The 27,913-nt window shown below is 32.6% G+C and overlaps 2 protein-coding genes and 1 long non-coding RNA gene across 3 annotated transcripts in view; 2 read left to right on the top strand and 1 right to left on the bottom strand.

The window, feature by feature from the left end:
• LOC113522924 (angiotensin-converting enzyme-like) overlaps positions 1-27,913 on the bottom strand; it is a 240,775-nt gene that overhangs the window by 74,136 nt on the left and 138,726 nt on the right. The gene's annotated exons all lie outside the window — the stretch shown is intronic.
• Positions 828-8,794, top strand: LOC113522906 (uncharacterized). Its single transcript, XM_026908749.3, has 2 exons — positions 828-923; positions 7,471-8,794. Exons 1-2 carry the CDS (start codon positions 867-869, stop codon positions 8,545-8,547), a joined length of 1,134 nt encoding a protein of 377 aa, XP_026764550.2. The 5' UTR covers positions 828-866; the 3' UTR covers positions 8,548-8,794.
• On the top strand, positions 24,499-27,287 carry LOC128200680 (uncharacterized). The gene is made up of 4 exons (XR_008252843.1): positions 24,499-24,628; positions 25,829-25,894; positions 26,279-26,357; positions 27,163-27,287. It is a non-coding gene; the product is annotated as an uncharacterized LOC128200680 (long non-coding RNA).

Genomic DNA, 27,913 nt, shown 5'->3' with positions numbered 1-27,913 from the left:
TAATTTTAAATATGTATAAATTACGCGAAAATTTAAAATTAACTATTCCAATACATTGTTACAGATTTATTATAACAGTAGGTCTTATATTATATAGATAGAGTGTTTCCATACAAATGCTTCGAGAAAAGCGGGTCAACTTTTTCATACAATTTTGCGTGATAAATAGTTATGAGTGATTCCTTTATAACTTCTATATTTATTTTGTCTTATAATTTTTGCATATTTTTAATGCGTAAAACTAATTTTATTTATTGGTTAATTAAATATAGATACGTCAAGATAAATCGTGTGCGTAAGTATATAGAACACTAATAAATCAACAAGTCAGCTAATTTGACAATTAGCTGACAAAAAGTTGACCCGTTTTTGAGACTCGATGCTTTATCTATATAATCTAAGAACCTACTTCTTATATATATATACTTCAGTTTACTAGTATTTTTTTACTTTATGTTAAGTTTCCACTTTAACTAAAAATATATCCCATGGTTATAAATACCACTGGAAGTTATTAACACTAATCCAAATAATAAATCCAAATAATAACATTTTTTAATTTTGTAAAATTAAACAAATATTAATATGTGAAATATTTAAAATTTGATTTTAGAACTAATATTTTTTTTAATTTCATTTAAAACTAAACTAAAGACTGTTTCGATAATAGTCAACACTAGTTGCGATTTTGTACGAAAAAAAAATAATAAAGTTGGAACGCGAGGCGCGTCTATCTCCCGCCAACGGCCGGCCAAATACGAAGGACTTTGCACGGAATCAAACGAGACGCATATTCCAAGTACTAGGGGGGCACTGGCGAAAGTGCTACCAAATATCCACCTATAAAAACACACGACACTATTCGAATGGCATCCAGTCCGATTCCCGACTTCAACCACCGTTCAAGAGGCATTATGAAAACGGTGAGTGACGTCTCTAGTGACATAGTGTTGTGCAGTGCAGTGCAAGTGATGACTTCAAAAAAGTGTTACGGAATTCCCAGTGTGTCCCGTGCCTATGGCTAGTGTTAAGAAAGTGTTACAATTATTATCGATTGTGAATCAATCGGTACCGATTGTGTTTTCATAGCGGGATGTGACACACTTTTTTGAAGTCAACGCTTTGTTTGTTTTTAACATAATCTTACACGTACTTATTTATTTAACATTTTATTGAATTAATAGAAAAAAGTCAACAAATTTAGTGATTGCTCTATCTACTTATTACGATTAAACATAGTCTAACGTTACAAACTGTTTTAGAATTCAAAGCATGAATAACAAAATGTCTTTTCATTTATAACTTATTTTATAATACTTACCTATTTACATGTAAATGCATAATACTTAAAGCATTTGCTAGCATTCAATTTAATAGCGTTTAAATTACATTTTAATGATGCAAAAGATTAAAACAAATAAAAGACAACAATAGACTCTGTTAAGTTCATTGTAATGAACAAATCAATTAAAAATTATTTACATAGATAGATTAAAAAACAACAAATCTTATTGTATTCTTTGTGAGTAATAGATTCATACTCGATTGTATCAGATTGTTAAAAATAAATTGGCATTATCTATGTCTTTATGGACGCATTTAATCTTAGTGAAAATATAATAAATATGCACCATGCTATCAGACCAACTATTCATGTTCTAAGAGGCAACGAACATCTAGGAACACCACTTAGAATAGCCGAATTCTAGCTAATTTAAAAAAAAAAATCGAGCCAATTAAAAAGTCACGATAAAAGTAGCACCTCATTCGAAAAACACAATAAATGTTTCGTTCCCATACACTATTGCATCACAATACCTATTTTCACTGTTAATCTAGACAGACTCGTTTGCTGGTTTAGAACAAGGAAGACAGTACAGGAACTTAAACGTTAAACATTTTCCAATACAATCCTCATCAAACGGGTTTAGAGATTCCACAGTATTGTTATGTAATTTGCAAACGCTAAAAACAAATGAAACGCATCAATTATTATATTAATCAATGAATTGTTTTCGCTAGTTACACTTCACTATGTGTTATATTTTCGGAACCGGTTATTTCGTATAAAATATTGTTTGGTTACATCACTAAAATAACTTCACTAAAAATATTTATGAGGCTCATAATTATTATATTAATATTTTTTTTTATTAATACAAGTAAAAATATGCTGATTGAATAAATTATACCAACAAATTAACTAAAAAATTAAAAAAATATACATATATACTATTATATATTATTCGGTTTTGACTTCTTTTAGTGTTTGTGATCCATTTCTTATATCTTTTAACTCTATTCCATTTTTCTATATTTCTAATGTTCTTGCAAAAAAATCAAAAACGTCTCTAGATATATTAGTATTATTCTTTTTTTACGATATCATCTATTAAATTATCGAATCATCTATAAGGAGATAGGTGCAAATAAATATGTCGATATGTGAACAATCTTCATCACCTTTGATTAATCATAGCAACCAATTGCCCTCCCCATTAAGGAAATAGCGAAATGACATATTACAAAGAATCGAGGACAAATAATTGCGTAAAATGTCCTGCATCGGCTGGCTCGCCTTAAAAGGGCTATGTTCAAAACCTGTACTCAACCCAGACTTTGCATAGAAAAACAGGTAGACTTCATTGAAACTCGGCTTAATACGTAATAAGTCAGGATGTTGGATCACTACTGGTGACACTATATACATATTTTTGCATTACATTTTGCTAAAGATTTGCTAATACATACAAAATAAGATATAATTAAAAATTTAATCAAAAAAAAAACAAAATTTATCATCAAAAATCACCTCGACTAAATCCAATTTTTAATAAACAAAGCGCATTGGAATCAATTTATCATTGTGAGATAATAAACGTAATCTCTAAGTAATATTCTTTTTGGCTTAAAGACTGTAATATATTTCTGGTAACAATAATATTTACCTTTCGAACTATTAAATTGTGCATATTGGACTAACAAAATAATTTAATCAAATATATATAACAATAAAAGACAACAAAAAAAAAAATCGGAACAATGAAAAATTAAAGATACAAATGATACTAATTTAAAATTATATGAAAGTCACAAAAAAAAATCAGTAGAACTTTTAAATTTTCTATCTGTTCTCCTTTAACCAAAGGTTGTCTGTAAGAGATTGCCCTAGTGATAAGACCGTCTTTTGTACCTTTATGTATATATTTCAATCTGTATTTATGTTACTATATTTTACTTGAATTATTCACTTGTCATTGTATATTTTTATTTATGGTGCAATAAAGAGTTAAATAATAAATTTATAAATTCGAATTTCGACAAAACATTTACTGAGAATTTTATTGCAATAAAAATGCTATTTAATATATAATTAAAATATATAAGGTTAATATACTATGACTATCAATTTAAATAATTAATTATAGTTATTCTCTCAATTTAGAAACAAGCAAAGACCTATGATGTACTTTAACAGCCAGGCAGTTATTGCTCAAGTACCTACAGTATCTGAGGAAACCTAATGTAATTGGTATGCTATGCAAATATGTGTCGTAAACCAAATGAAGCCATTTCCCTGATATCGATAGTGCAAGAACAAATTACTCAAAAATTATTGTGACAGAAACTTATATTGCACTTATATTGTACAAATAAATTATGATAATTTTATTAATATGTTAATTAGAAATGTGAAGAAATTATTTTTGTTAAGGCGTAATAATTGAAATATCGATGTTGGATATAATCGGAATTGTCCCATCACTAATTAGAGGTACGTTCTATTATTTGATCACACTATACAAATAGCACAAGTTTATTACATAATCATAATATTTTTATCGATATATATTTTACATGTAATCGGAGATTCGCATTATGTTTACAAAAATACGACATTTACGCTACACGTAAAATCATCGTTATTATACACAAATGTCCTCAAAACAGCTAACTAATCGGATTCTAGTATGAAAATCAATCGATTCATAAGTATCGGTGGCCGTTAGGTAAGCAACTGTGATCGTGTTACGAAATATCGGCCTAAGAAGTAACCGTATCCCACGAGGCGACGAGGCAACCCGATCTGTGGCCTGGCCTCGTTCAGTATACATAATGATTAGCATATTTACTGTCAAACAATAATGTAAAATTTCAACAATTGATTTTGAATAAACACCTAAATTAGATATAAACAAGTTTGAATCGTTAATTATGTTGAAAATTTATAGAAATATTTGTTGTGAATTAGTATGAATTTAAAATGGCGTACGCTTGATCAATTGAAAGAAACTATTCGCGTGTTACTGTAATAGTTAAACGCAACGTTTATATCATTTCGTAAACATAAAAAAAAAAAACTATAAATGTTTATAATATGTTAAATATAAAATAAAAGCTTTAAGGTACACATATATAACATAGTATTTTTATGGCGGTTACCACAGAAAGTTTATTATGATGTCACAATTTTATTATGTTGTCCGCTTTGAGAATAACAATGAGATTTTCACCCGGGATCAGGATTTGAGGCCGTGTTAACGTGTTCACCTCAATCCGTGATATAAATTTCTTATTTGTTGCACACAAAATTATGTTCTTGCATTGACGCCTCAGCTGTTATTTAATCACACGATTACTTACCCGCACGCGTTCGATTGTACGATGTATGATTTGAAGATTTTATAATCGATTATAAAATCGGTAAATATATGATTTTAACGTGCGATTCAGTTCATATGAACTTTGGGTCATTTTGTTATTCGCATTTGATCAAAAAAAAAAAGAAATAATATCACTATGGAAAAAAAATTCGCACATCACACATAATTCTAAGAGAATTTGGTGTACACATGCGCAAAAATGTGTGTGTGATGACACGTATTAATTACTATAAGCACTTTTTTAAAGTCGGTTATGAACGTAAAATTATGTTGTGCAATACACTCAAGTGTAAAGGTTGTATGTATGGCGTAGAATGCAACCTTCCTAATTATCGCGGTAAAGCAAAAATGTATGTGGGAGTATTGTGAACTAAGATAAACAAACGACTTTGTTATGCCAGAAATCTTAATTCTAGCCTATAGTAACATAACCATTGATTTTTTATTACTTGGTTTGATATACCTCAATTTGATATACCTTAGTTTCTCTGGTTTAGCTATTGTAACTTTGTCCCATTCGTGTTTCAACCGTGAAGCAGTTGTGTTTGCATGGCTGTGTTTCGGTTTGAAGGGTGGGATATGGCATGAATTTACTTACAGAGGAATAACACTATATAATTATCATTTTCTGTTATGTCCATGGTACTGCTCATGTCTATAGGCGACGGTTACCACTTTCCATCAGGTGGGCCGTCAGCTTGTTTGCCATTGTAAGTTGTATAAAAAAAAAAAAAACAAAAAAAAAATAGTAGCTATTGTAACTGGTAAATTTTTTGGTCACAATTTATTATATCACTATATAATTTATTTTTCCACTTAGACTTCGGTACCAAAGTTATTTATTTAGTTAATTTTCTATAGTTTTTTTAAATTAAGTTTTTGTCGTTATAAAAAAAATCCCAAATTTTAATTTTAGATGACTAGTTTTTGATAAAAATTTCAGACCGTTAACGATAAATTTAAATATAACCTTGTGAATCCTGTTCATCTTGTTTTTTAAACATTATATATAACATATACTTGACATTTTATGAGAATATAGATACAGCAATAATTATAATATTAATGACAGAATGCTTTTAATTTAAGATATATATGTAAGTAACTTTGCATATATTTTGAATTTTATGTCATTCGTCCCCAAAATAATGTATGCCGTAATGATACTGTGCAACTGTCACATGTGGCACGTCAGTGATGACTCTGTCAAGTGGTATTTCGACATAATCTGATATAATACTTAAATGATGCAACCAGCTACAGTTTTAACTGAACTGGATTTGTAACCATAATGCGTTTACGTGAATAACTTAACATTTTGTTCTACCAAAAAACAAACATTTACTTTATTTATTTTATATTTCAAAACTTTACTACTGAACGGGTTTTAATTAAATATGAAATCAATATGAAAGTATATCCACTCAGAAAAAAAAAATTACTATATGGATTTTCAAAGGTTGGAGTTATGAGGTACTTGTAATAAACAAAAAAAATTCAACCGATTTGAGAACCTTTGAAGTCAATTGAATATAATATCAATCTATCCATCAATTCGCAATATAAATAACTAAGATTATAATATGCAAATTTGAATATAAGTTTCTTTTATCTTCTTCTTTTTATTTAACAGTTTCCTCTTGTCGGTGCAACTAATTCATGCATCTTCCTCCAGCCAGCTCTGTCCCAGGCCATATCCTTTATCTACCTATACGACATGACGCCTAGTGTTTCCTTTATCTGTCCCATGTAGTCCCATTCTTTTATCTACAAAAAAATAATTCCCCGATGTTTTCAAATAAGGGATTACATATGGTAAAATAAATAAATAAAACATATTTTACTAATAATAATAATTCTTTCTGTAACATTATGATATAATCTATCTATATATTAAGTGTTATTTAAATACGTTAATTTTACAGAAGAACTTTGGTATAGTTTAAAAAAAAATATGAAATAAACAGTCGAAACTTCGAGAAGTAGCCATTTTACATATTATATTATTCGACAAACATCAATGGACCACATATGAATGAAATACTGCAATCAACACTATGGTGCAAAGTTTTCCTACGGGGGTTGCGCTATGTGTTTACGCTTACACAACCGGCCCACTGTGTTTTGCATGTGCAATAATATGTTTACCGAACAGTAACGCCTTGGGAATCGAACTTATTATTATCCAAACTGACACAGTTACAGTCATAGTTGTTAGTACCACTAGACTAAGTTTAATGTCTTCATTGAACCTAAATTAGTTTGAAAGTGTTAAGTACCTAATATATTATCTATGAAACAGATGTAATAATCTGTTGATATTAGACTATGCTTTGTAATCTACTCTATGGTCTCTCTCTCTGCTGCGCTGCGACTCGGAAACTTAGTTGTAATAAAAAGTAAAAAGGATAAAATATTAAAATAAATAGATATTGCATTTAATGTTACAAAAAAAGGTTTTTAACCCGCCGCTACATTACTACAATATCAGAAAGTTCTCACTCAAAGTTTAAATTTACTCTTTATAATTGCACAAGTTCTTTTGTTGCCAAAAATTTATTGATTTAAATTTGATGGGTAAATAGATAAGTGGATGGATGTTTGTTACACTTTCACACAAAAAATACTGAACGGATTAAATTTAAATTTGGTACACGGATAGGTTATTTCTTTAGCACATAGAATACTTTATACACTTCTAATTCACACAGCTAAAGCCGTAGGATATTACTAGTATATAATAAATTTACAAGACAAATCTGGTTACAATATGCAGACAATTAAAACTATTATCTTTCTTTTACAGTTCTGCTTAGTTTTCCTGCTGGTAGCAGCAGTTGCTGCCAGCGAAAAGAAGTCAGAGCAAAAGGCCGAGCCTTTGGAGAAGAAGTTAGACAAACGTGGGCTTCTCAATCTTGGATATGGATATGGCATCAACGGCCTTGACGTCGGATACATTGGAAACGCCGGCGCTATCGGTGGAGCATACAACGTCATCGACAGCGGAGTCCTCGGTGCTTCCAGCTACGGCACCATCCCCCTGGGTGAACGCACCGACGTCACCAGGACAGTTACCCTAGTCAAGGGCGTACCAGTCGCCGTGCCCGTTGAGAGACACGTACCCTACCCCGTGGAGAGACCCGTACCTTACCCCGTAAAGGTCCCAGTACCCCAGCCCTACGAGGTTATCAAACACGTGCCAGTGACCGTGAGGGAGTACGTTAAGGTCCCCGTACACGTACCAGCTCCCTACCCGGTTGAAAGGAAAGTACCTGTCCCAGTCCAAGTGCCCGTTGACAGGCCCTACCCCGTCCATGTGCCAGTTCCTCAGCCCTACCCAGTTGAGAAGCACGTCCCTTACCCAGTTAAGGTCCCCGTGCCACAGCCCTACCCCGTGGAGAAACACGTGCCATACCCAGTAGAAGTTAAGGTGCCTGTACCCCAGCCTTACCCCGTCGTCAAGCACGTTGGCGTCCCCGTCAAGGTCCCAGTCGACAGGCCCGTCCCAGTGCATGTGCCTGCCCCCTACCCAGTCGAGAAACCAGTGCCATACCCCGTGCACGTTGAAAGGCCCGTGGCCGTCCCTGTCTCCGTCCCTGTCGACAGGCCCTACGCCGTCCCTGTTGAGAAGCCCGTCGCTGTCCCAGTGAAGGTGCCCGTCCCAGAGCCATACCCTGTCTACAAGACTGTCCCATACGCGGTCGAGAGGCCCGTCGCCGTACCAGTCAAAGTACCCGTCGACAGGCCCGTACCTATTGCGGTCGACAGACCCTACGCCGTTCCCGTCGAAAGGCCTGTCGCTGTCCCAGTGAAGGTCCCAGTCGTGGTAGGACACGAATATCAAAGCCAATACAGCCTTGGAGGCAACTACTACAGCCATTAGGATAGAATAGTTTAGTATGAGTGTTCTTCTTCCAACAAAGAGAGTAACCTTCGAATCTCGCCAAGCACATGGCCGGGACGCAAGCAACAAAAGTTTTCTATATTTATATAAAAATTTCATGTCATGCATGTATGGACATATGTACATGTGTGTACGTAGTGATATAAAAGGTTACCAATTCCTTAGGCTAAGTCGACTGTAAAAATAATTAAAGACATGAAAAATAAATAAAAAATAAAAATCTGAAGTTTTTCTGTTTTATTTCTGTTTGTGAAAGAAATGCGGAAAGGTCGATGAATGGGTAAAAATAGATAGAGCTGTGACTAAATGGTCACAATAAATGACCTTCGATTTTTTTTACGCCGCTTGTTGTATAATGGTTATTATTACCGGCGCATGCGCAACGCTATTTTAGGAATTACTAAAACTACGAACCTCGGCTGATTTTACATTTAATAATTACACATGTGCTTAATTTAATTTATTAGCTAAATCGATATAGTAGTGATGACAAAACAATCGTTCTCTAAAACCAACTAAAATAAAAAAAAAATGCAAAACTTGTGCACGAGAATATTTCTTAGTAGTTTTTGCCCATGTATTCGTTTACATAGTAGAAATGTCCACTGATTGAAATAAAAAGTAGCCTATATCTTTTCTGCGACTTATGTAGTACGGCATACAAAATTTTACAGTAATTGGTTAAGCCGTTAAGGTGCTAAGAGGTAACAAAGAAACAAACTTGCTTTCACTTTTATATTATTAGAAAGATCCTAACATACACTCAACAGTACAATGAAATGTATTATATAAAAAATTTTACATGTTATATATTAACTAAATCAATTTTTTAGTTGGCTATTAGAGTCAGTATTTGATAGTATATATGTATAATACGTAAATATTTTTTTCAAAAACCTATTACTGTCACATTTGTACGATAAAAGTAACAATAACAACAACAACACACAATAAGTAAATAAATAATATATATTATTGAATATTACACAAAAAATATTAACTTTCTAGAAAATTGTCTCAAGTCGAAACTTACCTGAGTTAGTTACGAGATACGGTTTGAACTTTACGTAACTATTCGGTTAAGGTTAAACTTAGTGGAGCAAGTAATGTTGGTAAACTTTTGTTATGCATGCACGTGGAATGTTCAAAACATTTATTATAACCTCTTCTTTACGTTAAAGTTTAGAGTACCTGAAGGTACTCAAATGTTACCTAATCCATGGGATATAATAAACGCAGTTTTCTATGATACTCAGGATGGCAAACAAGCTGACGGTCTCCCTGATGGAAAGTGGTAACCGTTGCTTTTTAATAGGTAAAAATGTAATGGTAACCCCGCCTGCGTTAACTGTACACAAAGACGGGGCACCAGTGAGAGATGATAGGTGAGGATGAAAGCAGGCCAGTTAGTACATCGTGATGAATTCGAGAAAAATTAAGCCAAGAAGATTTCCATAGAGAATCTCATGGTGATTGACTTGACAGGATTTATTGCTACGAGTAGCTATGGGGACTAACAACCCCATTACTAAGGATCCTTTTCGTCCCATGTTTAACAGATTAACAATGGAACATTGAAGAGTTAAAAGCTACTTATTATCATTGATTCCATCCATGTACCACATTCGCTGCAAATAAATATAATTTCATTTAATTGTTTTATGTTTTATACAACTTAGGACGGCAAACAAGCTGACAGCCCACCTGATGGAAAGTGGTAACCGTCGCCTACAGACATGAGCAGTACCATGGACATAACAGAGTATACTGTTTCGCCCATGATACCCCCATGCGTTGCCGTTCCTGAGGACTCAGGTGTTATTTCTCTGTACCCAGTAAATTCACGCCATATCCCACCCTTCAAACCGATTAATTACAATAGTAAACTTATTATAGATAATACAAACAATTACAATTACAGGAATGGTTTAGTTAATCCATTGTATTGTACCTTTTAACAGTTTCAAAAACTATCGTAAGTACGCTTTAATTCTACTAAAATTATAAATATTAGATATCGTGGAATGAATACAGTACAACCTAAAGTTTATGTTAATTTCTGGAACAAAGAAAGAAAGGAAGGCAGAAAGGAAGAAAGCAAAACCGCGGGATACAACGAGTCACACAACATATACACGCAACTTGCTAAATACTAAACAAAGCATGTATTGTACCATTGTTTAGTAGGATCACACGCGATTGCTTTTCTTCTGTACGGACAAAGTGGCTAAGGCACATTACTGAGTATATATAAAAAATTTGGCTGTATACAGCTTTAAGGGATTATGTGAAATAAATTAAAGAATAAAGAAGACAAATAAATAAATTAATTAAAAAAAAAATTGTTCAATTATTATCCGATTTAAAAAAAGAAGGTGATTCTCATTTCGGTTGTATTTTTTTTTTATGTTCGTTACCACATAACTCCGTCAGTTGTAAATGTATTTGGGGAATTCTTTTTTTTATCTGAAAGGATATATCTATTGGTTATAGAAATTTCATCGAAATCAATTCAGTAGTTTAGTTCCGAAATCAAAATAACTGTTTTTCCATAACAGAAATCGATTTTTTTTTTTACTAATGAAAATCTCATACATAGTATTAATTTTTAAAGTGTATTATTATCTTAATTTTTTAAAGTCAATTTTTATTACAAAAAACTACAGCATGGAGTTCTTCAAATAAGAGATAAAGATGTTTTTTTAGGGTCGGCAATGCGGACGTTAAACCCCCGGGCCCTTACGTCGTTCTTGGGTTACGGTAACCGCTTACCATCAGGCGGACCGTATGCTTGTTTGCCACCCCAGTAGTGGTGGTGGTAAGTTTTAATTTTATGAATACAGTGATTAATATAACAGAAATAAAATATTTTTATATTTTACTTCATGAAAAAAGTTTGAATCTTTTCGATAGAGACAAAATGTATAAAGGAGTAATATAATGTGTAACCAAACAATGAATAAATGTATGAACAAAATAACCATCGAAATCGGTACAGAATTTGCTAAATAGTAATTGAATTGAGTACTTGGAAAAATCCAAATTTGGAAAAGTCCAAATTTGTTGAATAATACAGTAGGTATGAGAAACTTCTAATTTAAGCACCTCATTTTTCTTTCTTTTTTAATTCTTTTTTTGTGTGTTCATGTTACAATACACTTTTGGCAATTTTAAACCAATTTACATAATACTTTTTGGAATCCTCAGGTTTACATAATCCCATGTTGGTCCCATAATAGAGACATAAGTTTACCAAGGTTCATTTTCAGCTTACGAAAATATGATCATATCTCGAAATACTGCGCTCGTTTACAGTGGCTCACAATCAGACAGCGTCATGAGACACATGTCCTAGCGGTCCTCTATAATGTCCTTAATAATCCCAATTCTCCTTCCTACCTTCGTTCCCGGTACCAATTGTTACCTCCTCCTCCCAGACCTAGACGTCTTTCTTTGAATCAGTCCATGGTATTGAAGATTCTGTCGCGTGGGCAGCCTTAATGGCCACTTTTTAAAATGTAAAAATGTCCACCTGTGCGAAACCGGGACGGGCCGCTAGTCATACATAAACCTTATTGTTGCAGCTATTTGCTTTAAAAAAGCTTAATATATAAAAACAATACACCGCTTAAAATACGTGATGTTTCACTTATAAATAGCATGTTCGTTAGAAAGGGTACAGCGCCATCTGCAGTTCCATATATGAAATTATTAATGATCGCTAATACGGATAACGTCGATATGTATAGCGAACGGCTTAGAAAGTATAACATGATTATATTTTGATTCTCAATACCACCGCTAGAGGGCCGAACGATTATTATCTGATTATCGCTTTATCGCTACATCAGTTCTCGTTCTTAGTACGATATTTTGATAACGCTTGTTAGTTTTGAGCCGACTTCAAAAAGGAGGTTCTCAATTCTGTTGTATTTTGTTTTTTTTTTTTTTTTGTTTTTATTTATTATCTCATAATAACTATAATTAATTTTTACTTTGTATTTTATTCATCATTTTTTTTTTCATTCCTCTTGTTTGTTCATATTTTTTTTTGTTAACTCCTATTTTTGTTGCTTTGTGTACAGCGCCTTGTATCTATATTGTTGCTACTTGTGAAAACCTATTAGTGGCTTATTTTGTGATCCTAAACTGTATCTTTTTGCTCTAGTGTAGCCCTGATTTTCCTATGAAAAAATAAATAAAATAACTCAGTCAGTTGTAAACCGCTTTGGAAAATAGTTTTTTTTTATCTAAAAGTATACGTAGTTTAGTTTTCCGTGTGGTACCGGCATAGAATGGGTCACTTCTTTTTTTACCGTGAGTGTCGTAGGAGGCGACTAAGAGAACTTAATGGTCGAGGGAAGAGCAGCAAGAAGAGAAAAGCAGCTTTTTAAAAATTACCATTTTGCGATCATCGGAACTCGTGGAGAAACGAAATGTAATAGTGTAATACCTATTACCTATTTAAAATAAAACAATAAAATATTCTGTTTTAGTATTAGAACACAAAAAAGAGGAATTTCATTGGTGGAATAGGAAAAAAATAATGTTAATAATTTCAGTTCCACCCTGAGTTGTTCCCCCTTGTTGTTGTCCCTTGTTCCCTATATTAATAAATATTCCGGGAAGTTGTTCTGTTTAAGTATTAGAATACAAAAGTGGTATTTTATTGGTGGAATACAAAAAAAAAGAATACTAACTATTTCAGTTCCACCTTATATATTAAATAAATAAATAAAAATTCCAGGAAATTGTTCTGTTTAAGTATTGGAACACAAAAAGTGGTATTTCACTGTTAGAATACAAAAAAAAATAATGCTAATTATATCAATTCCATTCCGTGTATTAAAGTGGGTTCACATTCCATGATAATTGAGTTGCATAATACCATTGTTTTTAAAGTAAACAGTGCATACGTTTTCGGTCCACTCACCCCAAGTGTCGATTGAAACTAGTGGAGCTGGTTTTATCGGATCAATGCTCTGTACATTAGTACTTAAAATGGTAGAGGGGGCGTCTACCATTAAATTAAATTTAAAATTTTCGGACTCAGTTTCATTTTTTGTTCATAACAAAATCGGTCTATCAAATCTAATCAATCCTACTATAAAAGTCCAAAGGAACGATATTTTAACATTTTTAAATGGTGTGTATTATGTAATTTTAATTTGAAATTAAATTTCGTTCGGCTCCGAAATTTCGGGAAACATTTCATGATAGGCCCTCTGATCACTTATCAATTCTGACATGATGAACATATATATATATGTCTATACATAATGGAATTTTGTGTAATATATGGATTAGATCTTAATAGATTATATGCATTTAGGTAGGGTGTCTAGTATCAGAAAAGTTCGCAAAAAAGTCGCAAGAGTAACGATCTCCAATGAATTGCAGGAAGTCAATGGATGCAGGTGGCTTAGGACCATTTCTTATGGTAGTCTATGGGGAAGGCCTATGTCCAGCAGTGGACGGCTGATGACTAAAATGATGATGATAATAATGATGATATGATTGCTTTATGCTTCAACCTTGCTTCAACATTTCAGATGGCAAAGAATTAGACCGGCTCCCTGCTAACAACATCCCACGTAGCATCTACGAGCCTACTTCAGCCAAAAGTAATTGTTATTGACTGACGCCTATTTTTTTTAAACAAAACGCGCCATATTTGTTTGTCACAATTTTTTTTTTATTTCCAAATATTTTATTTTATTCCATACGCACATTTCATAAAAATTTATAGTTACTGTTGGTTTTACTTATATGTATATTATTACAGATAAATTTAAGGCATCTTAATTATTTATTTATTTATTTATTCTTCATTGACCCCATTACAGAAAAAAAATATCTGGTACAAAAGGCGGACTTAATGCTTTATATAGCATTCTTTCCCCATCAACCTTTGACAAAATAGACATGTTTTATACTTCATCATCTTCTCAGGAAAGAAAAATAGTTTTTCTGTGTGTAGACATTGGCCTTGTTTCCTTATAAAACAAACGAAAAAAAGTCTTTACAAAGAACGATATTGTATAACAAATTCGCATTAAGCCCAGACACTCTCTGAATGTCAACGAAGAGTTAAAAATAAGACAGTTAATTATAGTAAAAGTAAACATTAGGTATTCACTAAAGCACGATAGCTAGTTATATTGTTACGTCATTAGACGCAATTCTGTTAAATTGTATGTATTAAGAAAAAAAAACAGTGGTCAATACTAGAAAAAATTCCATTCCAAATAAAAACAGCTGTTAGTAGTAGTACATATATAGTACATTAGTTTTATTTTTTTGTAAAAGAATATATATATATATATGTGTGTGTGTGTGTGTGTGTGTGTGTGTGTGTGTGTGTATGTATGTATGTATATGTATATATACCATAGGAACTTTGCTAGTAGTTACCAAACAGGGTAGACGATTTGGTAACCGCAGTTATTTAGTGACGTTTTGTAAATAAAGAAAAAAAATTAGTCAAATAAGTGCTAGGATGCAATAACATATATTTGTAAATTGATTTTTATTTATATACATAAATAAATGTTAATTTAGCTTAATCACCTGACTACAAAGGAGACTAAATTTAGATGTTTGTTTCATTATGCATTCATCAACATTTGTTATTCAAATCATGTGTCAGATCAAGAAACTGCAAGTGAGTTCGTCTTCTAAGTAATCGTTAGATGAGTTAAGCTTCCAGTTATTTCTCTATATTAAAATTACAACACGCCGATTCTTAATAATATTACAAATGTGAAAGTGAGTCGGTTTATTTCTTTGTTACATTATAGCGTCATTTTTTTTATTTAAATATCTTTATTAACCAACAGAAATTATGGTACAAAATGCGGACTTAATGCTAGTAGCATTCTCTACCAGTCAAACTTTGGTTAAAGGAGAACATATAGAAATGGGTAGATATATTTAACTGTACTTTATATTACTGTGTTTCACTTGAATTGTTTATATATCATTGTTTATTTTTATGTTTTTGGTGTATTACCAGAGGGAGACTTTGTACAAAAGTCGATTGCTTGGGTACCTCTATCTCATTCGTGTTTCTACCGTGAAGCAGTTGTGTTTGCATGGCTGTGTTTTGGTTTGAAAGGCGGGATATGGCATGAATTTACCGGGTACAGAGGAATAACACCTGAGTCCTCAGGAATGACAACGCGTGGGGGGTATCATGGACGAAACAGTATACTCTGTACTGTTATGTCCATGGTACTGCTCATGTCTATAGGCGACTGTTACCACTTTTCATCAGGTGGGCCGTCAGTTTGTTTGCCAATCTAAGTAGTATAAAAAAAGCAATAAAGAGTTAAATAAATAAATAAATATCCGGCTACGGGGACCAAATCGCGGGTAAAAGCTACTATTAAATATAACAGTACACGTATGTGTTGTAATTGATACAAATCCGAATAGATTTTGTTTCCAATTCGTTTTGCAACTAACGAATGTGTTTCAGCCGTACATAGGTTATTATTACTCACAATTAGATTGTTCTGGCTTTCACTTACAGTTGGTTGTTTTGTTTGATTTGTACGTATGTACGGTCAGTGAAAAGATTGTTGTATTACCACTCATATATGTGAATTTCAAAATAGGCTATATACTGTGAAATTTTAAATTTCATAGTATATTAATATTATTATATATTCTTTATTGCACTTAAACATACAGTAACAACAATAAGTTAATAACAATGTTAGCAAAGGCGAACTTATCTCTAAAAGAGATCTCTTCCAGTCAACCTAACGCAGTAGCATAGGAAGAAGTAGTGAGTGGGCAGTAGTAGTGCTAAACAGAAGTTAAAATAAATATTTACATAAATAATAAATCTTTATATATATATATATATATATATATATATATATATATATATATATATATATATATATATATATATATATATATATATATATATGTTAAATACAACATAGTCTTCTAATCATTTTTTATAGTTATTGATTATATTTATATTATTATTGAAAGACGGGCTTTTGTAGACAGAAAAACCTGTGATACTGCGACTTTTGTACTCGCCCTTTTTTTAAAGTTCGCTACTAATTCCTATTAATAATAAGTACTTTACAGTATAAAAAAAATAGTTGATATGATGATGATGATGATAAAAAACAAATCATCTATATTGTTGACTCGATTAATAGTTTAGTAACGTAAGAACGTTTTAAAATTAAAAAAAATCAGAACTTTGTAATTTTTTTTAAACTACATGATAACAAACAAGCATACGGCCCGTCTGATGGTAAACGCGGTTACTGTAGTTAATGAAAAAGACAAATTTAGTATAAAAAAAAATTTGAATACTATCATGAGTTAAATTTAGTTTATTTCGTTTACTTACAAACTACCAATAATTCGTATGTATTTTTTGTAATGGCTGATAATGGAATGGTGACCCTACCTGGGCTATCGGTATACACTGGCGGGGCACCAGTGAGAGGTGACAGGTGAAGGTTAAGCAGGTCAGATAGCCCATCGTGACGAATTCAACAAGAATTGTTCACGTTGATTTCCAGGGGGAACCACGTGGAGGTCGATCTAATAGGGTATATTGGAGGGGGAAAGGGATTGTTAGCAATGGAGTTTGGCAGCCCCATTGCTAGCAATATGCCCTGTTAGGTCGACCTCCACTTGGTTCCCCTGGAAACCATCGTGAATAATTCTTATTGAATTCGTCACGATGGGCTAACTGACCTGCTTCATCCTCACCTATCATCCTTCACTAGTGCTCCGCCAGCGTATCCCTATAGCGCAGGCGGGGTTACCATTCCATTATCAGCCATTAAAAGAATAGGGCATATTGTTAACAATGGGACTGTCAAACTCCATTGCTAACAATTCCTTTCCCTCCAAGATGATATATTACTATGTATTTAATATCTTACGATATATTTATCTAACGATATACAAACGTAATGTAGGAAGACCTCAAATGCATTGCAGGGAGTCAGTGCATGCAGGTGGCTCAGGACCGTTCTTTATGGCAGTCTTCAGGGATTATGGGGAAAGCCTATGTTCAGTACTGGACATATAATGATTGTATCCGCTGTAAGTGACGTTCCATTTAAATATATAGGGATCGATATTTTATATTACTAAGACAATAAAATTGTAACTAATGTTTACCCATCGTGACAAATTCACTAACGAATCAATCACGACGTTTTCCGACAGATGGATGGATCGTCAGCGTGATAGGGTATATTCCTAGTGATAGGGTTACTAAATTCTCCACAGAGACCGTGTGGAGGTCGACCGATTAAGCTATACACGCTGTATTGCTAGACACTGTTATTGACTAACAGTACTCCCCACCTCCCAATGTCGTTTTTACTAAAAAAAAAAATATTGAAACCTCTTTTTCAGTTGTTTGCCAGTTTTTTTTTTTATGGATGATTAATGGAATAGTAACCCCGCCTGCGCTATCGATATACGCTGGCGGGGCACCAGTGAGTGGTGATAGGTGAATAATGAAAAAAGGCAGGTCAGTCAGCCCATCGTGATGAATACACATGGAACTCAGCACGATGGTTTCCAGGGGGAACCGCGTGGAGGTCGACCTGACAGGGTATATTGCTAGCAATGGGACTGGTAGCCCGCATTACTAACGTTCCCTTCCCCCCTGTTTGCCAGTTTGTAATCAAACACGTAATATTCTGTTCAAATCCACCTGTCCACGGCTTGACACGTCGATTAGCTATGCAGGCCAATCGCATTAGCCACAAATGGCCCAGAGCTGTGTAGCTCCCAGTGCGATTATCTGTCGCAACAGACGGTCGGACAGATCTAATTATGATATTGATGTATAAATAAATCACGTATCAGTAGTTTCTGAATTATCACAAATGACCATTCCATGCATACGTAACGTACTTACTCTTGGTATTTTCTGTTCGCCTGGTATTTGATTGAATGAATTTTATTTTTAACTCATATTTTTAGGTTGATTTTTGTATTTCATTTAAATTTTTGTATTTCATTTAATGTAATTAAAAATTTACATATTATTATAATTTATTTAATTATTTCATTTTCAACACGAATCATATTGAATAAGTTACTTTGTGATATATATTTATTTTCAGTAGAGTAATAAATATGTAGATAATATTATATTAATAAAATACCTGAATGGAAATGCAAACATGACTAGACCTATTTATATAAAAATACTGAAAAATAATATTACAATCTTATTAATATTACCTCCACATATAAGTATTTTAGTCACAAAATTGCAGAAATACAAAAAATATTGATTTATGAGATAAAGTAAATATCTAACTCAATACAATATATAATTAAGACATTAAAAGTTTATAGTACATTACTGCAGCGGCCAGCAACTGAGACATTGATGGACGAACGTACAAATGTGGGCCGAGGTGCAGCCGAGGCACAAATACGTGAGTCCTGAGTGAGAGAAAATAATATTTTCTCAAACATGCTTGGAAATGTGAGCATTATTTTGACAATCTTCTTCGAGATAAATCAAAATTACCGTACTGGCCAAGATACATGCAGGCAGCGGCCAGCAAAAGTTGTATGAAAATCCATATCTGTCATGTTTTGCGGCCAAATAAATTACTATGTAAACTCATATCTGTCCTGTAAATAAAAAATGGAATGACCTTTTACTTCGAAACATGGCTACCAAGGAGGTAACTAATAAAAGGTTTTATTTAAATTGCGAATGGGCTTGCAAATAGAAAGCTGTTTATTGACAAAAAAAAAAAAACTAAAGAACATTATGGTGCGTGAAAAATTATTATTGTTCGTTATACGTCATTAAACATAAAAAGTAAAATTGTGTTTTTGATTTCCGCGCATTGTTTGAGAAAAGTACTATACAAGCCTTGGCCACAACTAGGCATTGATGGACTCACGTACGTGTGCCTCGGCTACGCCTCGGTCCACATTTGCACGTTCGTCCATCAATGCCTCAGTTGCTGGCCGCTGCAGTAATGTATTAATAAGGGATACTATCACGTTCCAAACACCGAAATAATTACTTTTAAAATTCTTTACATAAGTGTAAGTAATATTAATTTATTAAGATGGAACTAAATATGGAATTATGAAGGATCCCTTTTATGGCAGAAGCCTATATCCAGCAGTGGGCAATAAACGGCTGATATTATAATAAAGACTAAATATGGAACATATTCACTTCCATTCCACATTCTACAATTATATACAGAGATGAATTTCAACATCGAAATTGACAGATGCATTTGTCCGTCTGTCCGCATCGGTATGTTAGAGAGGCCGAAAATGATAGTCCTTAATGTATCCATTCACTAAATGTAGAGCGCCCGCCATTGTCACTTTTTGCTCGCGTGTTTGATAAATGATAGACTTCTAAATCTTACTTATTTGCACTGCAATTTGAAACCTCTTATATTATATATATATATATATATATATATATATATATATATATATATATATATATATATATATATATATATATATTTGTACTTCTATGAAATATATTAGTTTTATATTTATGTACTATATATATTAGTTCATAATTAATTTGACTATGTATTAATTTTAATTAGGCTGTCATAAAATTATATAATAAGACATAGTAACAACAACTCTATTCCCATTACATAATTTACTAGCTATTTACCTAGTTTTTTCAACTATCTTAAAAAAATGAGAATTTTCTCAATTCTGGATTTTTTATAAAAACTCGTACCGTTTTTGATGATTCTTCTTTCAGTATATAAAATTTATTGCTATTGGTATCGTCCTTATTTGGCGTCATTGAAATAATTTAAAAATAATTATCTAAAAATTATTAAAGTCATTATTACACGCCAGCTAAATGCATGTGAGTCATTTTGAGATAACCGCTGTAAAAGTATGCAAGCAAATATATATAATATATAATAAAATTCATGTAATAGGTATTTTTCTTTGTAATAATTATAGTATTAATGTTCTACAATAAATAATAAAAATATATTTTTTTATGAATAACGTACCTTCATTGGACTGTCAACTTAGAGGTACACATTGTAGATAGCTATTAGATTTACCTGTAACAAAAAAAAAAAGAAACAAACATTAATATACAGTTTTCAAGTGAGACTGGTCTCATCAGAAATTAATTTCATTTAGACAGAAAATATTTCTTACATGTATATTACCAGAGGAAGACTTCATTCCTGTTTTTCTTGTGAAGCTGTTTTGTTTCGGGTTTGAATAGTGAAATATGGCAGTGAAATTACAGGGTACAGAGGCATAATACCTTAGTCTGGGGGAAAGGGATTGTTAGTAATGGAGACTGAGAATCCCATTGCTAGCAATATACCCAACCAGGTCGACCTCCTCGCGGTTCTCCCTGGAAACTATCATGGTTAATTCATGATGAATTCATCATAATGGGCTAACTGGCCTGTTTTCCTTTTCATCTATCACCCTTCACTGGTTCTCCGCCAGCGTATCCTGTTAGCGCAGGCGGGGTTACTATAACATTTTCACCTATCAAAAATCAAAAAAATCAAAATACCTTAGTCTTTATGCAACGGTTACCATTTTCCATCGGGTGTGTCAGCTTGTTTACCATTCTAAGCTGTATAAAAAAAATTAATTAAATCGTACACCGATTTATTTTTGATTTTTATATTATACAATTTTATAATAAATTAAATACACTATTATTTAGAGTTCAGAGTGTACAAAGGCGGACCATTTGATAATACTGTAGTAAACCAACATCGCCCTTGCGCGTGAGTGCGTGAAATAACATAATGGGTAATTGTCTTACAAACTGGGACACGTTAATTCTAATTGAAGGGCAAACTAGGGTTTTAAATAAATAATAAAAACGTGGCAAGTGTGAGTGGAATTGGCGATTTAAAGGTTCTGTACTTTTTAATAATTTCCTTCTTTTATCCTTTCTTATCCTATCTATTTTATTTTATAATGCTATCTATTTGTGTATTTTCACGCCATGCCCTTGCGAGGTAGGCAGAGATGCTAAGGAATTCAGTTAGTTTTAGTTTTTTTTTAATGTAAAAATTAAAATTATTATACACTAGGTATTTCCTGCGGCTTTGGCAGAGTATATTCGACCTGAAAGAGTATATTGCTAATAAAGGAACAGCTAGACCCCATCATTAACAATCCCTTTCCCCCCCTAGGATAGCAATTAGGTATTCATTGTTACATTTAGAAACAAACGCTTTAAAAAAATCATATAAATAAAAAGTTTTTTTTTTTTATATGACACAGATTCATTTTTTAATATTTTTTCTTTTCCCCTCAACCCAAAGGTTATCTGTAAGAGATTGCTTTAGCGATAAGACTGCCTTTTGTACTTCATAAGTGTAATATAAATTTATCATTGTATTATTCTATTTAAGTTGAAATAAAGAGTGAATAAATAAATAAATCCTAAAACGGCATCGTTAAATTAAATTAATAAATAAATAAATAAATACAAGTATCTATTAATCAGTGAGCATACTTCCTTGAAATGTAGGCCGAATTTTGCAATATCACAATGATTCCGACTCACATTATCTCTCAGTTGCACCTACATGTTACATAGTTTGGTGCGAGACACAAGCGGTGAGCGAGCACAGTCTATTTTTAAGTATAATTAAATTCAAATTAATTAAAGTCAAACGCACTATCTAATGTATTTAAATTATTTAATCATGGGAAAACTAGTTAATTTGGATAAAATCAAACTACTGGATAGATTGTGCTGAAATTTCTATAGAATCAATCAGAAAACTAATTTTTCAAATAAAAACAGTAATTTCAAATCGGTTTTTAAATAACGGAGTTTGAGGTATTATATATAAAAATATAGCCAAATAGAGAATTTGATACTTTTTTAAGTCGGTAGAAAATAAATAATTTTTTTTATACAACTTAGAATGGCAAACAAGCTGATGGCCCACCTGATGGAAAGTGGTAACTGTCGCCTATAGATATGAGCAGTACCATGGACATAACAGAGTATACTGTTTCGCCCATGATACCCCCCATGCGTTGCCATTCCTGAGGACTCAGGTGTTATTCCTCTGTATCTAGTAAATTCACGCCATATCCCATCCTTCAAACCGAAACACAGCCATGCAAACACAACTGCTTCACGGTTGAAACACGAAAGGGACAGAGGTACCCAAGCAATCGACTTTTTTACAAAGTCTTCCTTTTGGTAAATTCTAATCATAAAGTGGAAAATTGATTAAATAAAAGATAAAACAAAAGTATGGCGAAAGATAAAGTGGTTTTGCTTTTTCTGGAAGCTACATATATTATATATGTAGTCGTATGTATAAAAAATAATTATATTTACTGAATTATTCAAATTTTCAAGTTTATATATCAACTATTTAAAAGTAATGTCATCGCTTTCCAATTCGGTAGGCACATAAAGCCAAGATCCGGTAAACTATGTCAGACTCCTTCATATATCAATCAATCAGGGCATCATATCCTCTGGTGGAAGGTTGATCTGGGCCTCGAGGAGAATCCTTTTACCCTAGCTTCAACTCCAGGGTTAACCACCCCCAGGTCTCTAGAACCTTCTCTATATAATAAAACTATTCAGGAAACACGACACCAGAGGGCGCTACTCCTACATATGTAATAGTTTTATTACAACATTCAGCAACAACGCTACCGATTGTCGCTTATACCAAGACCATCCTATGAACTGTATGTCTGTCCGTTTTGCTCCACATACGCACATATAGTGTGGACATCTGCGTGACATTACAAAAGTGCGTTTTTTTCACTCATACCAAAGTGGGCCATGAAGTAATATGCATGCCAAGTTATTGCATAGCATATTTCGGTTGAATATTTTGTTATTGTCATTCTTTTAATCATTATATTCGTAAGGAGTGTAGAGAAAACAGTGCTGTGCGGTCCCAGCATAGAATGGACCACCACTTCCTTTCCCGTGGGTGTCGTCAGAGGTGATTAAGGGAGCTTATGGTAGAGAGACGGGAAGCAGCTTATATATGTTAATTTATGTTTTATATGTTTATAGAAATACATACTCCTTAAATGTAAGCGTACGAAGTAATAAACAAAAAGCTAATAATATTATAAACTAGCGGCTCGTCCTTTATATGGTGACAAAAAAGTTAAAGAAATTAGACTAATCGCTATTAAGAAAATCGTGTAAAATGTTTATAAATTTCGAATAATTTGTATAAGAACATTTTTAACATTTATATTAGATACCCTTCACTGCTCGTTCACGTCATTCTAATTGAATGGATCGTAGCGTGATGAAAAGTATACGTAAGTAAGTGTATGAAAAGATTGATGAATGTGGAAGAAGCGAAAGAGGTTTGTTTGAATCGAAGCATTTAGCGTTCCATTGTTTCTGCCTACCCTAATGGGAGACAGGCGTGACAGATATGTATGTATGTAATGTAATGTAATAAAAATGTTAATAATAAAAAATATTTTCATTTAAATAAATTTGATTACGTAAAATAAGCATGTAAATATCTTTTTTTTTTTAATTTTGTCGCTGGAATAAAACGAAAGTCTGATTTATTCTACATAATTAAAATATTATGTGTATATTCATATTTTTTTTTATTTGTAATTTAATTAAATAGTCCGTCACAATGACAGTATTATACACTGTTATTTAATTAACACTTAATTATCCAAAAATTTAAAAAATTAGTATAAAATATTTTTTTTCAAAATTAATAAAATTTCATGGCGTGTTTCCATGCATAAAACAACTGCACAAAGTGCATTAATTAGAACAATTATTATTATTTTTCCTATAATTATGTTAATTGATTATTTTCCATCGTTATGGTTGTAAATATATTTTTTCATTTAATTAAAATATTAATTACTAGGATTTTATATAAAAAAGCAATGGTTTCTCAGTGGTTTTAAGTCAGTAAGCAAGTCGTTTGTATCATGAAACTGTTGTGGGTTATATTTGTGGCAGCGGCAACGGTGCTGAGTTTCTCTTCGGTGAACGCTCACGACTACATGCGTTTCATGAGCATGCGTAAGGCGTCTTTTAATGAAGAGTTTTTATAATAGATTCTTTTGTTTAAAATGTATCAAAAATTAGGTTTTAGTTCCCAAGATACAGGTCTGACCTAGTTTGGGAACTGATGGTGATGCAGACTTTTTTTTTAAATATAAATTGTAAAATTGCATTTTCATAGTTATAAAATACTGTTTTACATATTTGTAAATGTTCAAATCTTGTGTGTATGAAAATGTTCAACTGTGACCAACTTGAACTTGTTCTGCGGTCGGTCAATAGTCTGACTGCGTAGTGTGACTGTTTTTTTAATGAATGATAATGGAATGGTAACGCCAGCGACTTAACATGTTTAAAGAAATAGGCATGGCATTAAAATATATAATATGATAGAAAAATTTGACCAGCACACAGTGAAAGCAGGTCTGTTGATGGTTGTTTCGTGACAAATGCAACAAGTATTAGTCTTAATAGTTTCCAGAGGGGGACCTTTTGTATTTATTGAATATTATTATATATAACATATACCTATATATAAAACTAATACATTTCACAGAATCACAAAAGAAATATTGTTCAGTCCCATTCATGATCATTATATTTGTCAATTTTAATTTTAAACTAAATTTTATATATTTTTTTGTAACCTCATCCAACGTGAAGGTTAAAAAAATATGTTCAACTAATAGTATTTCCCATATTAAATATGTCATGAATTATAAGTTATTTTCCTTTGTAATATATTAATATTGTACTATTTCGCGTTGTTAAATAATAATTAAAGATCGTGTCCCACAAAAAAAGACTTCTACTTTACACTTGTGACAAATTTGACAAAAAAATTGATAAAAAAACTAACTAAAATCGATTATTTTGATAAAATCTGTAAATAAATCTTTTCGAATTAAAATACATACATACATTTTTTTTTGTCGACGGGAAATACTTCATGCAGACCCACATAGCTCAGAGGAGATATGTGGGTACTTCAAAACAGTACTATTATCGACTAAAACTCCTTTCCATCAGTTCCTCGTCCACCTATCACCGGTTTATTTATACCTGATAGAGATATGAGGTAACAAACATCAAAAATACAAACGAATTGAGAATCTGCTTGTTTTTGAAGTCAGTAAATAAAACCAGTTACCCAATTATGAAGTAATTTGAAAAAGATATCTCTGTAGTGTCATATTAAAAGATTATTTATTTATTTAGATTCAAACGCAGAAGTAATGCCGATGGATGACATGGAATCTTCCCAGATGGAAGTGGATGATGAACGTTAGTATCATTTATATAACAGCCACAAGTAAGCATACGGCCTGAGAAATGGATATGAGAAAAAGATACATGACTATTATTTAATTATTTAATTGCTGTTAACATATATATATATATATCACTTATCATGTATTTTTTTTCCCTTCACTGTTTCGTAAAAATCCGTCGAATAATTTTATCATGTTTTTAAAATCCGTTTTTTTGTTTCTATGACGAAAATACAGAAAGACAGACAAAAATTTTACTGATTACATTTTTGACATCAGTATCGATCACTAATCACCCCCTGATAGTTATTTTGGAAATATATTTCATGTACAGAATTGACCTCTCTACAGATTTATTATAAGTATAGATTTATTAATTAATTAATTGTCATTACAGCTGGAGATATGATGACTGGTATGAGAGGAATCTATCAGCCTAACATAGAATGGATTATGTGAACAACGGTACATAAATGGTAAATATAATTTTTATGGGATGTGATATTTTTTTTAAAGTTTTCTAAGTTGTTTTTTTACACTTTATGAAGAAGTCGTCGTGTGGTCTAGGCATAGAATAGGCCATCCCTTCCTTTCCCGTGGATGCCGTAAAAGTCGACTAAGGGACGGTGAGGGATGGGCAGTTGTGTCCCCCTTAAAACATATCGAAAGCTTGCGGTTGCCAATCTGCCTGCCAAGTGTGGCAACTACTAGCAAAACCCCCCAAGAGGGAGGCTTATGTTCATCAGTGGACGGTTAAGAGGTGATGATGATGATGATGAAGAACTAGATGTTTACTGGGGCCCAACTAGCGTGAAACCTTACCACTCGCTGTTTGGCTCATTAGAATTATCTTGTCTAATTCCGCTACCATTAGTATGCGTGCCACTGTCAACACTTGATGATTGATCACTGTTATTAATGTTAGTGGTAGGCTCTACAACCTTCTATATTAGTAATTTTTTTTTTGGTGGTTCATCCATGATACCTTAAAAATGACCCTAATATGGCATGGCCGTAGCCGGAGTGGGGGGAGGGGCATTGAAGGGCAATGCAATACTTTAAAAGGCTTAATGCCCTATCTTAAAATGAAAGGCCCCAATAAAATTGAATAGATTCGCTTTTTCGAAGTCACATGACTTCTGCCGTACTAAAACAGTTTTTTTGCCCTACCTTAAACCTGGGTTTAGCTACGGCCCTGTATACATGTTACAGTTACACTGATAAAGCACTCACAACATGAACTTAATTTCATTATTAATATTAATTATCTTCTTGTTTCAGCTGACAACTGTTTCCACTATGACAACTCAACGTTATTTTTAGAACTATTCCAATTTCATACATAAACATAATAAATAAGGAATATATTAAAATACTTGTGTGAAAATAAATATATCTTAACTAAATTTTCAGCTGTTATTATTTATCTAATTATTATTTATTTATTTGTTTTCGTTTATTCACTTATAATACAGATAATAATAATGAATGTGGAAGAAGCGAAAGAGGTTTGTTTGAATCGAAGCATTTGGCGTTCCATTGTTTCTGCCTACCCTAATGGGAGACGGGCGTGACAGATATGTATGTATGTATGTATAATAATAATAATTTGTAACAAAAATGTAATGTAATGTCAACTTTGAGAACCCGTAAGGAGAAAGTGTTAAGTTTTGTTTTTTTTTATACCACTGAGGTGGCAATCAAGCATGCGGCCCACCTGATGGTAAGCGGTTACCGTAGTCTATGAACGCCTGCAATGTCAGAGGTATTAGGCGCGCGTTGCCGAATCTGAAGAACCCCCCCCCCCCCCTTGAATCTCATACTGTAGTCTCCTGGGAAAATCTCGGCAGGGAGCTCAGTTCATAACCTGAGTGTTCATGGAAGGAAACATCTATGAAACCGCGCTGTACCTGACCATTTAGACTGTATTACGAGAGTAAACTCTCTGTCGATGGTGAGCTGTACGATAGTGGAGAGTGGACATGGACATATAAAGCATAACATATATAATGCAAAAATAATATGATAAATA

Source organism: Galleria mellonella, unplaced genomic scaffold, assembly GCF_026898425.1.
Source record: "Galleria mellonella isolate WM207_F2 unplaced genomic scaffold, CSIRO_AGI_GalMel_v1 utg2411, whole genome shotgun sequence".
Classification (NCBI taxonomy): domain Eukaryota; kingdom Metazoa; phylum Arthropoda; class Insecta; order Lepidoptera; family Pyralidae; genus Galleria; species Galleria mellonella.
The sequence above is the reverse complement of the archived record's forward strand: the minus strand, read 5'-3'. Positions and strand labels throughout refer to the sequence as shown.

Bases quoted from the DNA above. Each gene is read 5' to 3' on its own strand.
- LOC113522906 (XM_026908749.3), top strand. From the start codon at position 867: ATGGCATCCAGTCCGATTCCCGACTTCAACCACCGTTCAAGAGGCATT. The intron at 924-7,470 runs GTGAGTGACGTC...TTTCTTTTACAG, and splicing joins CAAGAGGCATTATGAAAACG to TTCTGCTTAGTTTTCCTGCT.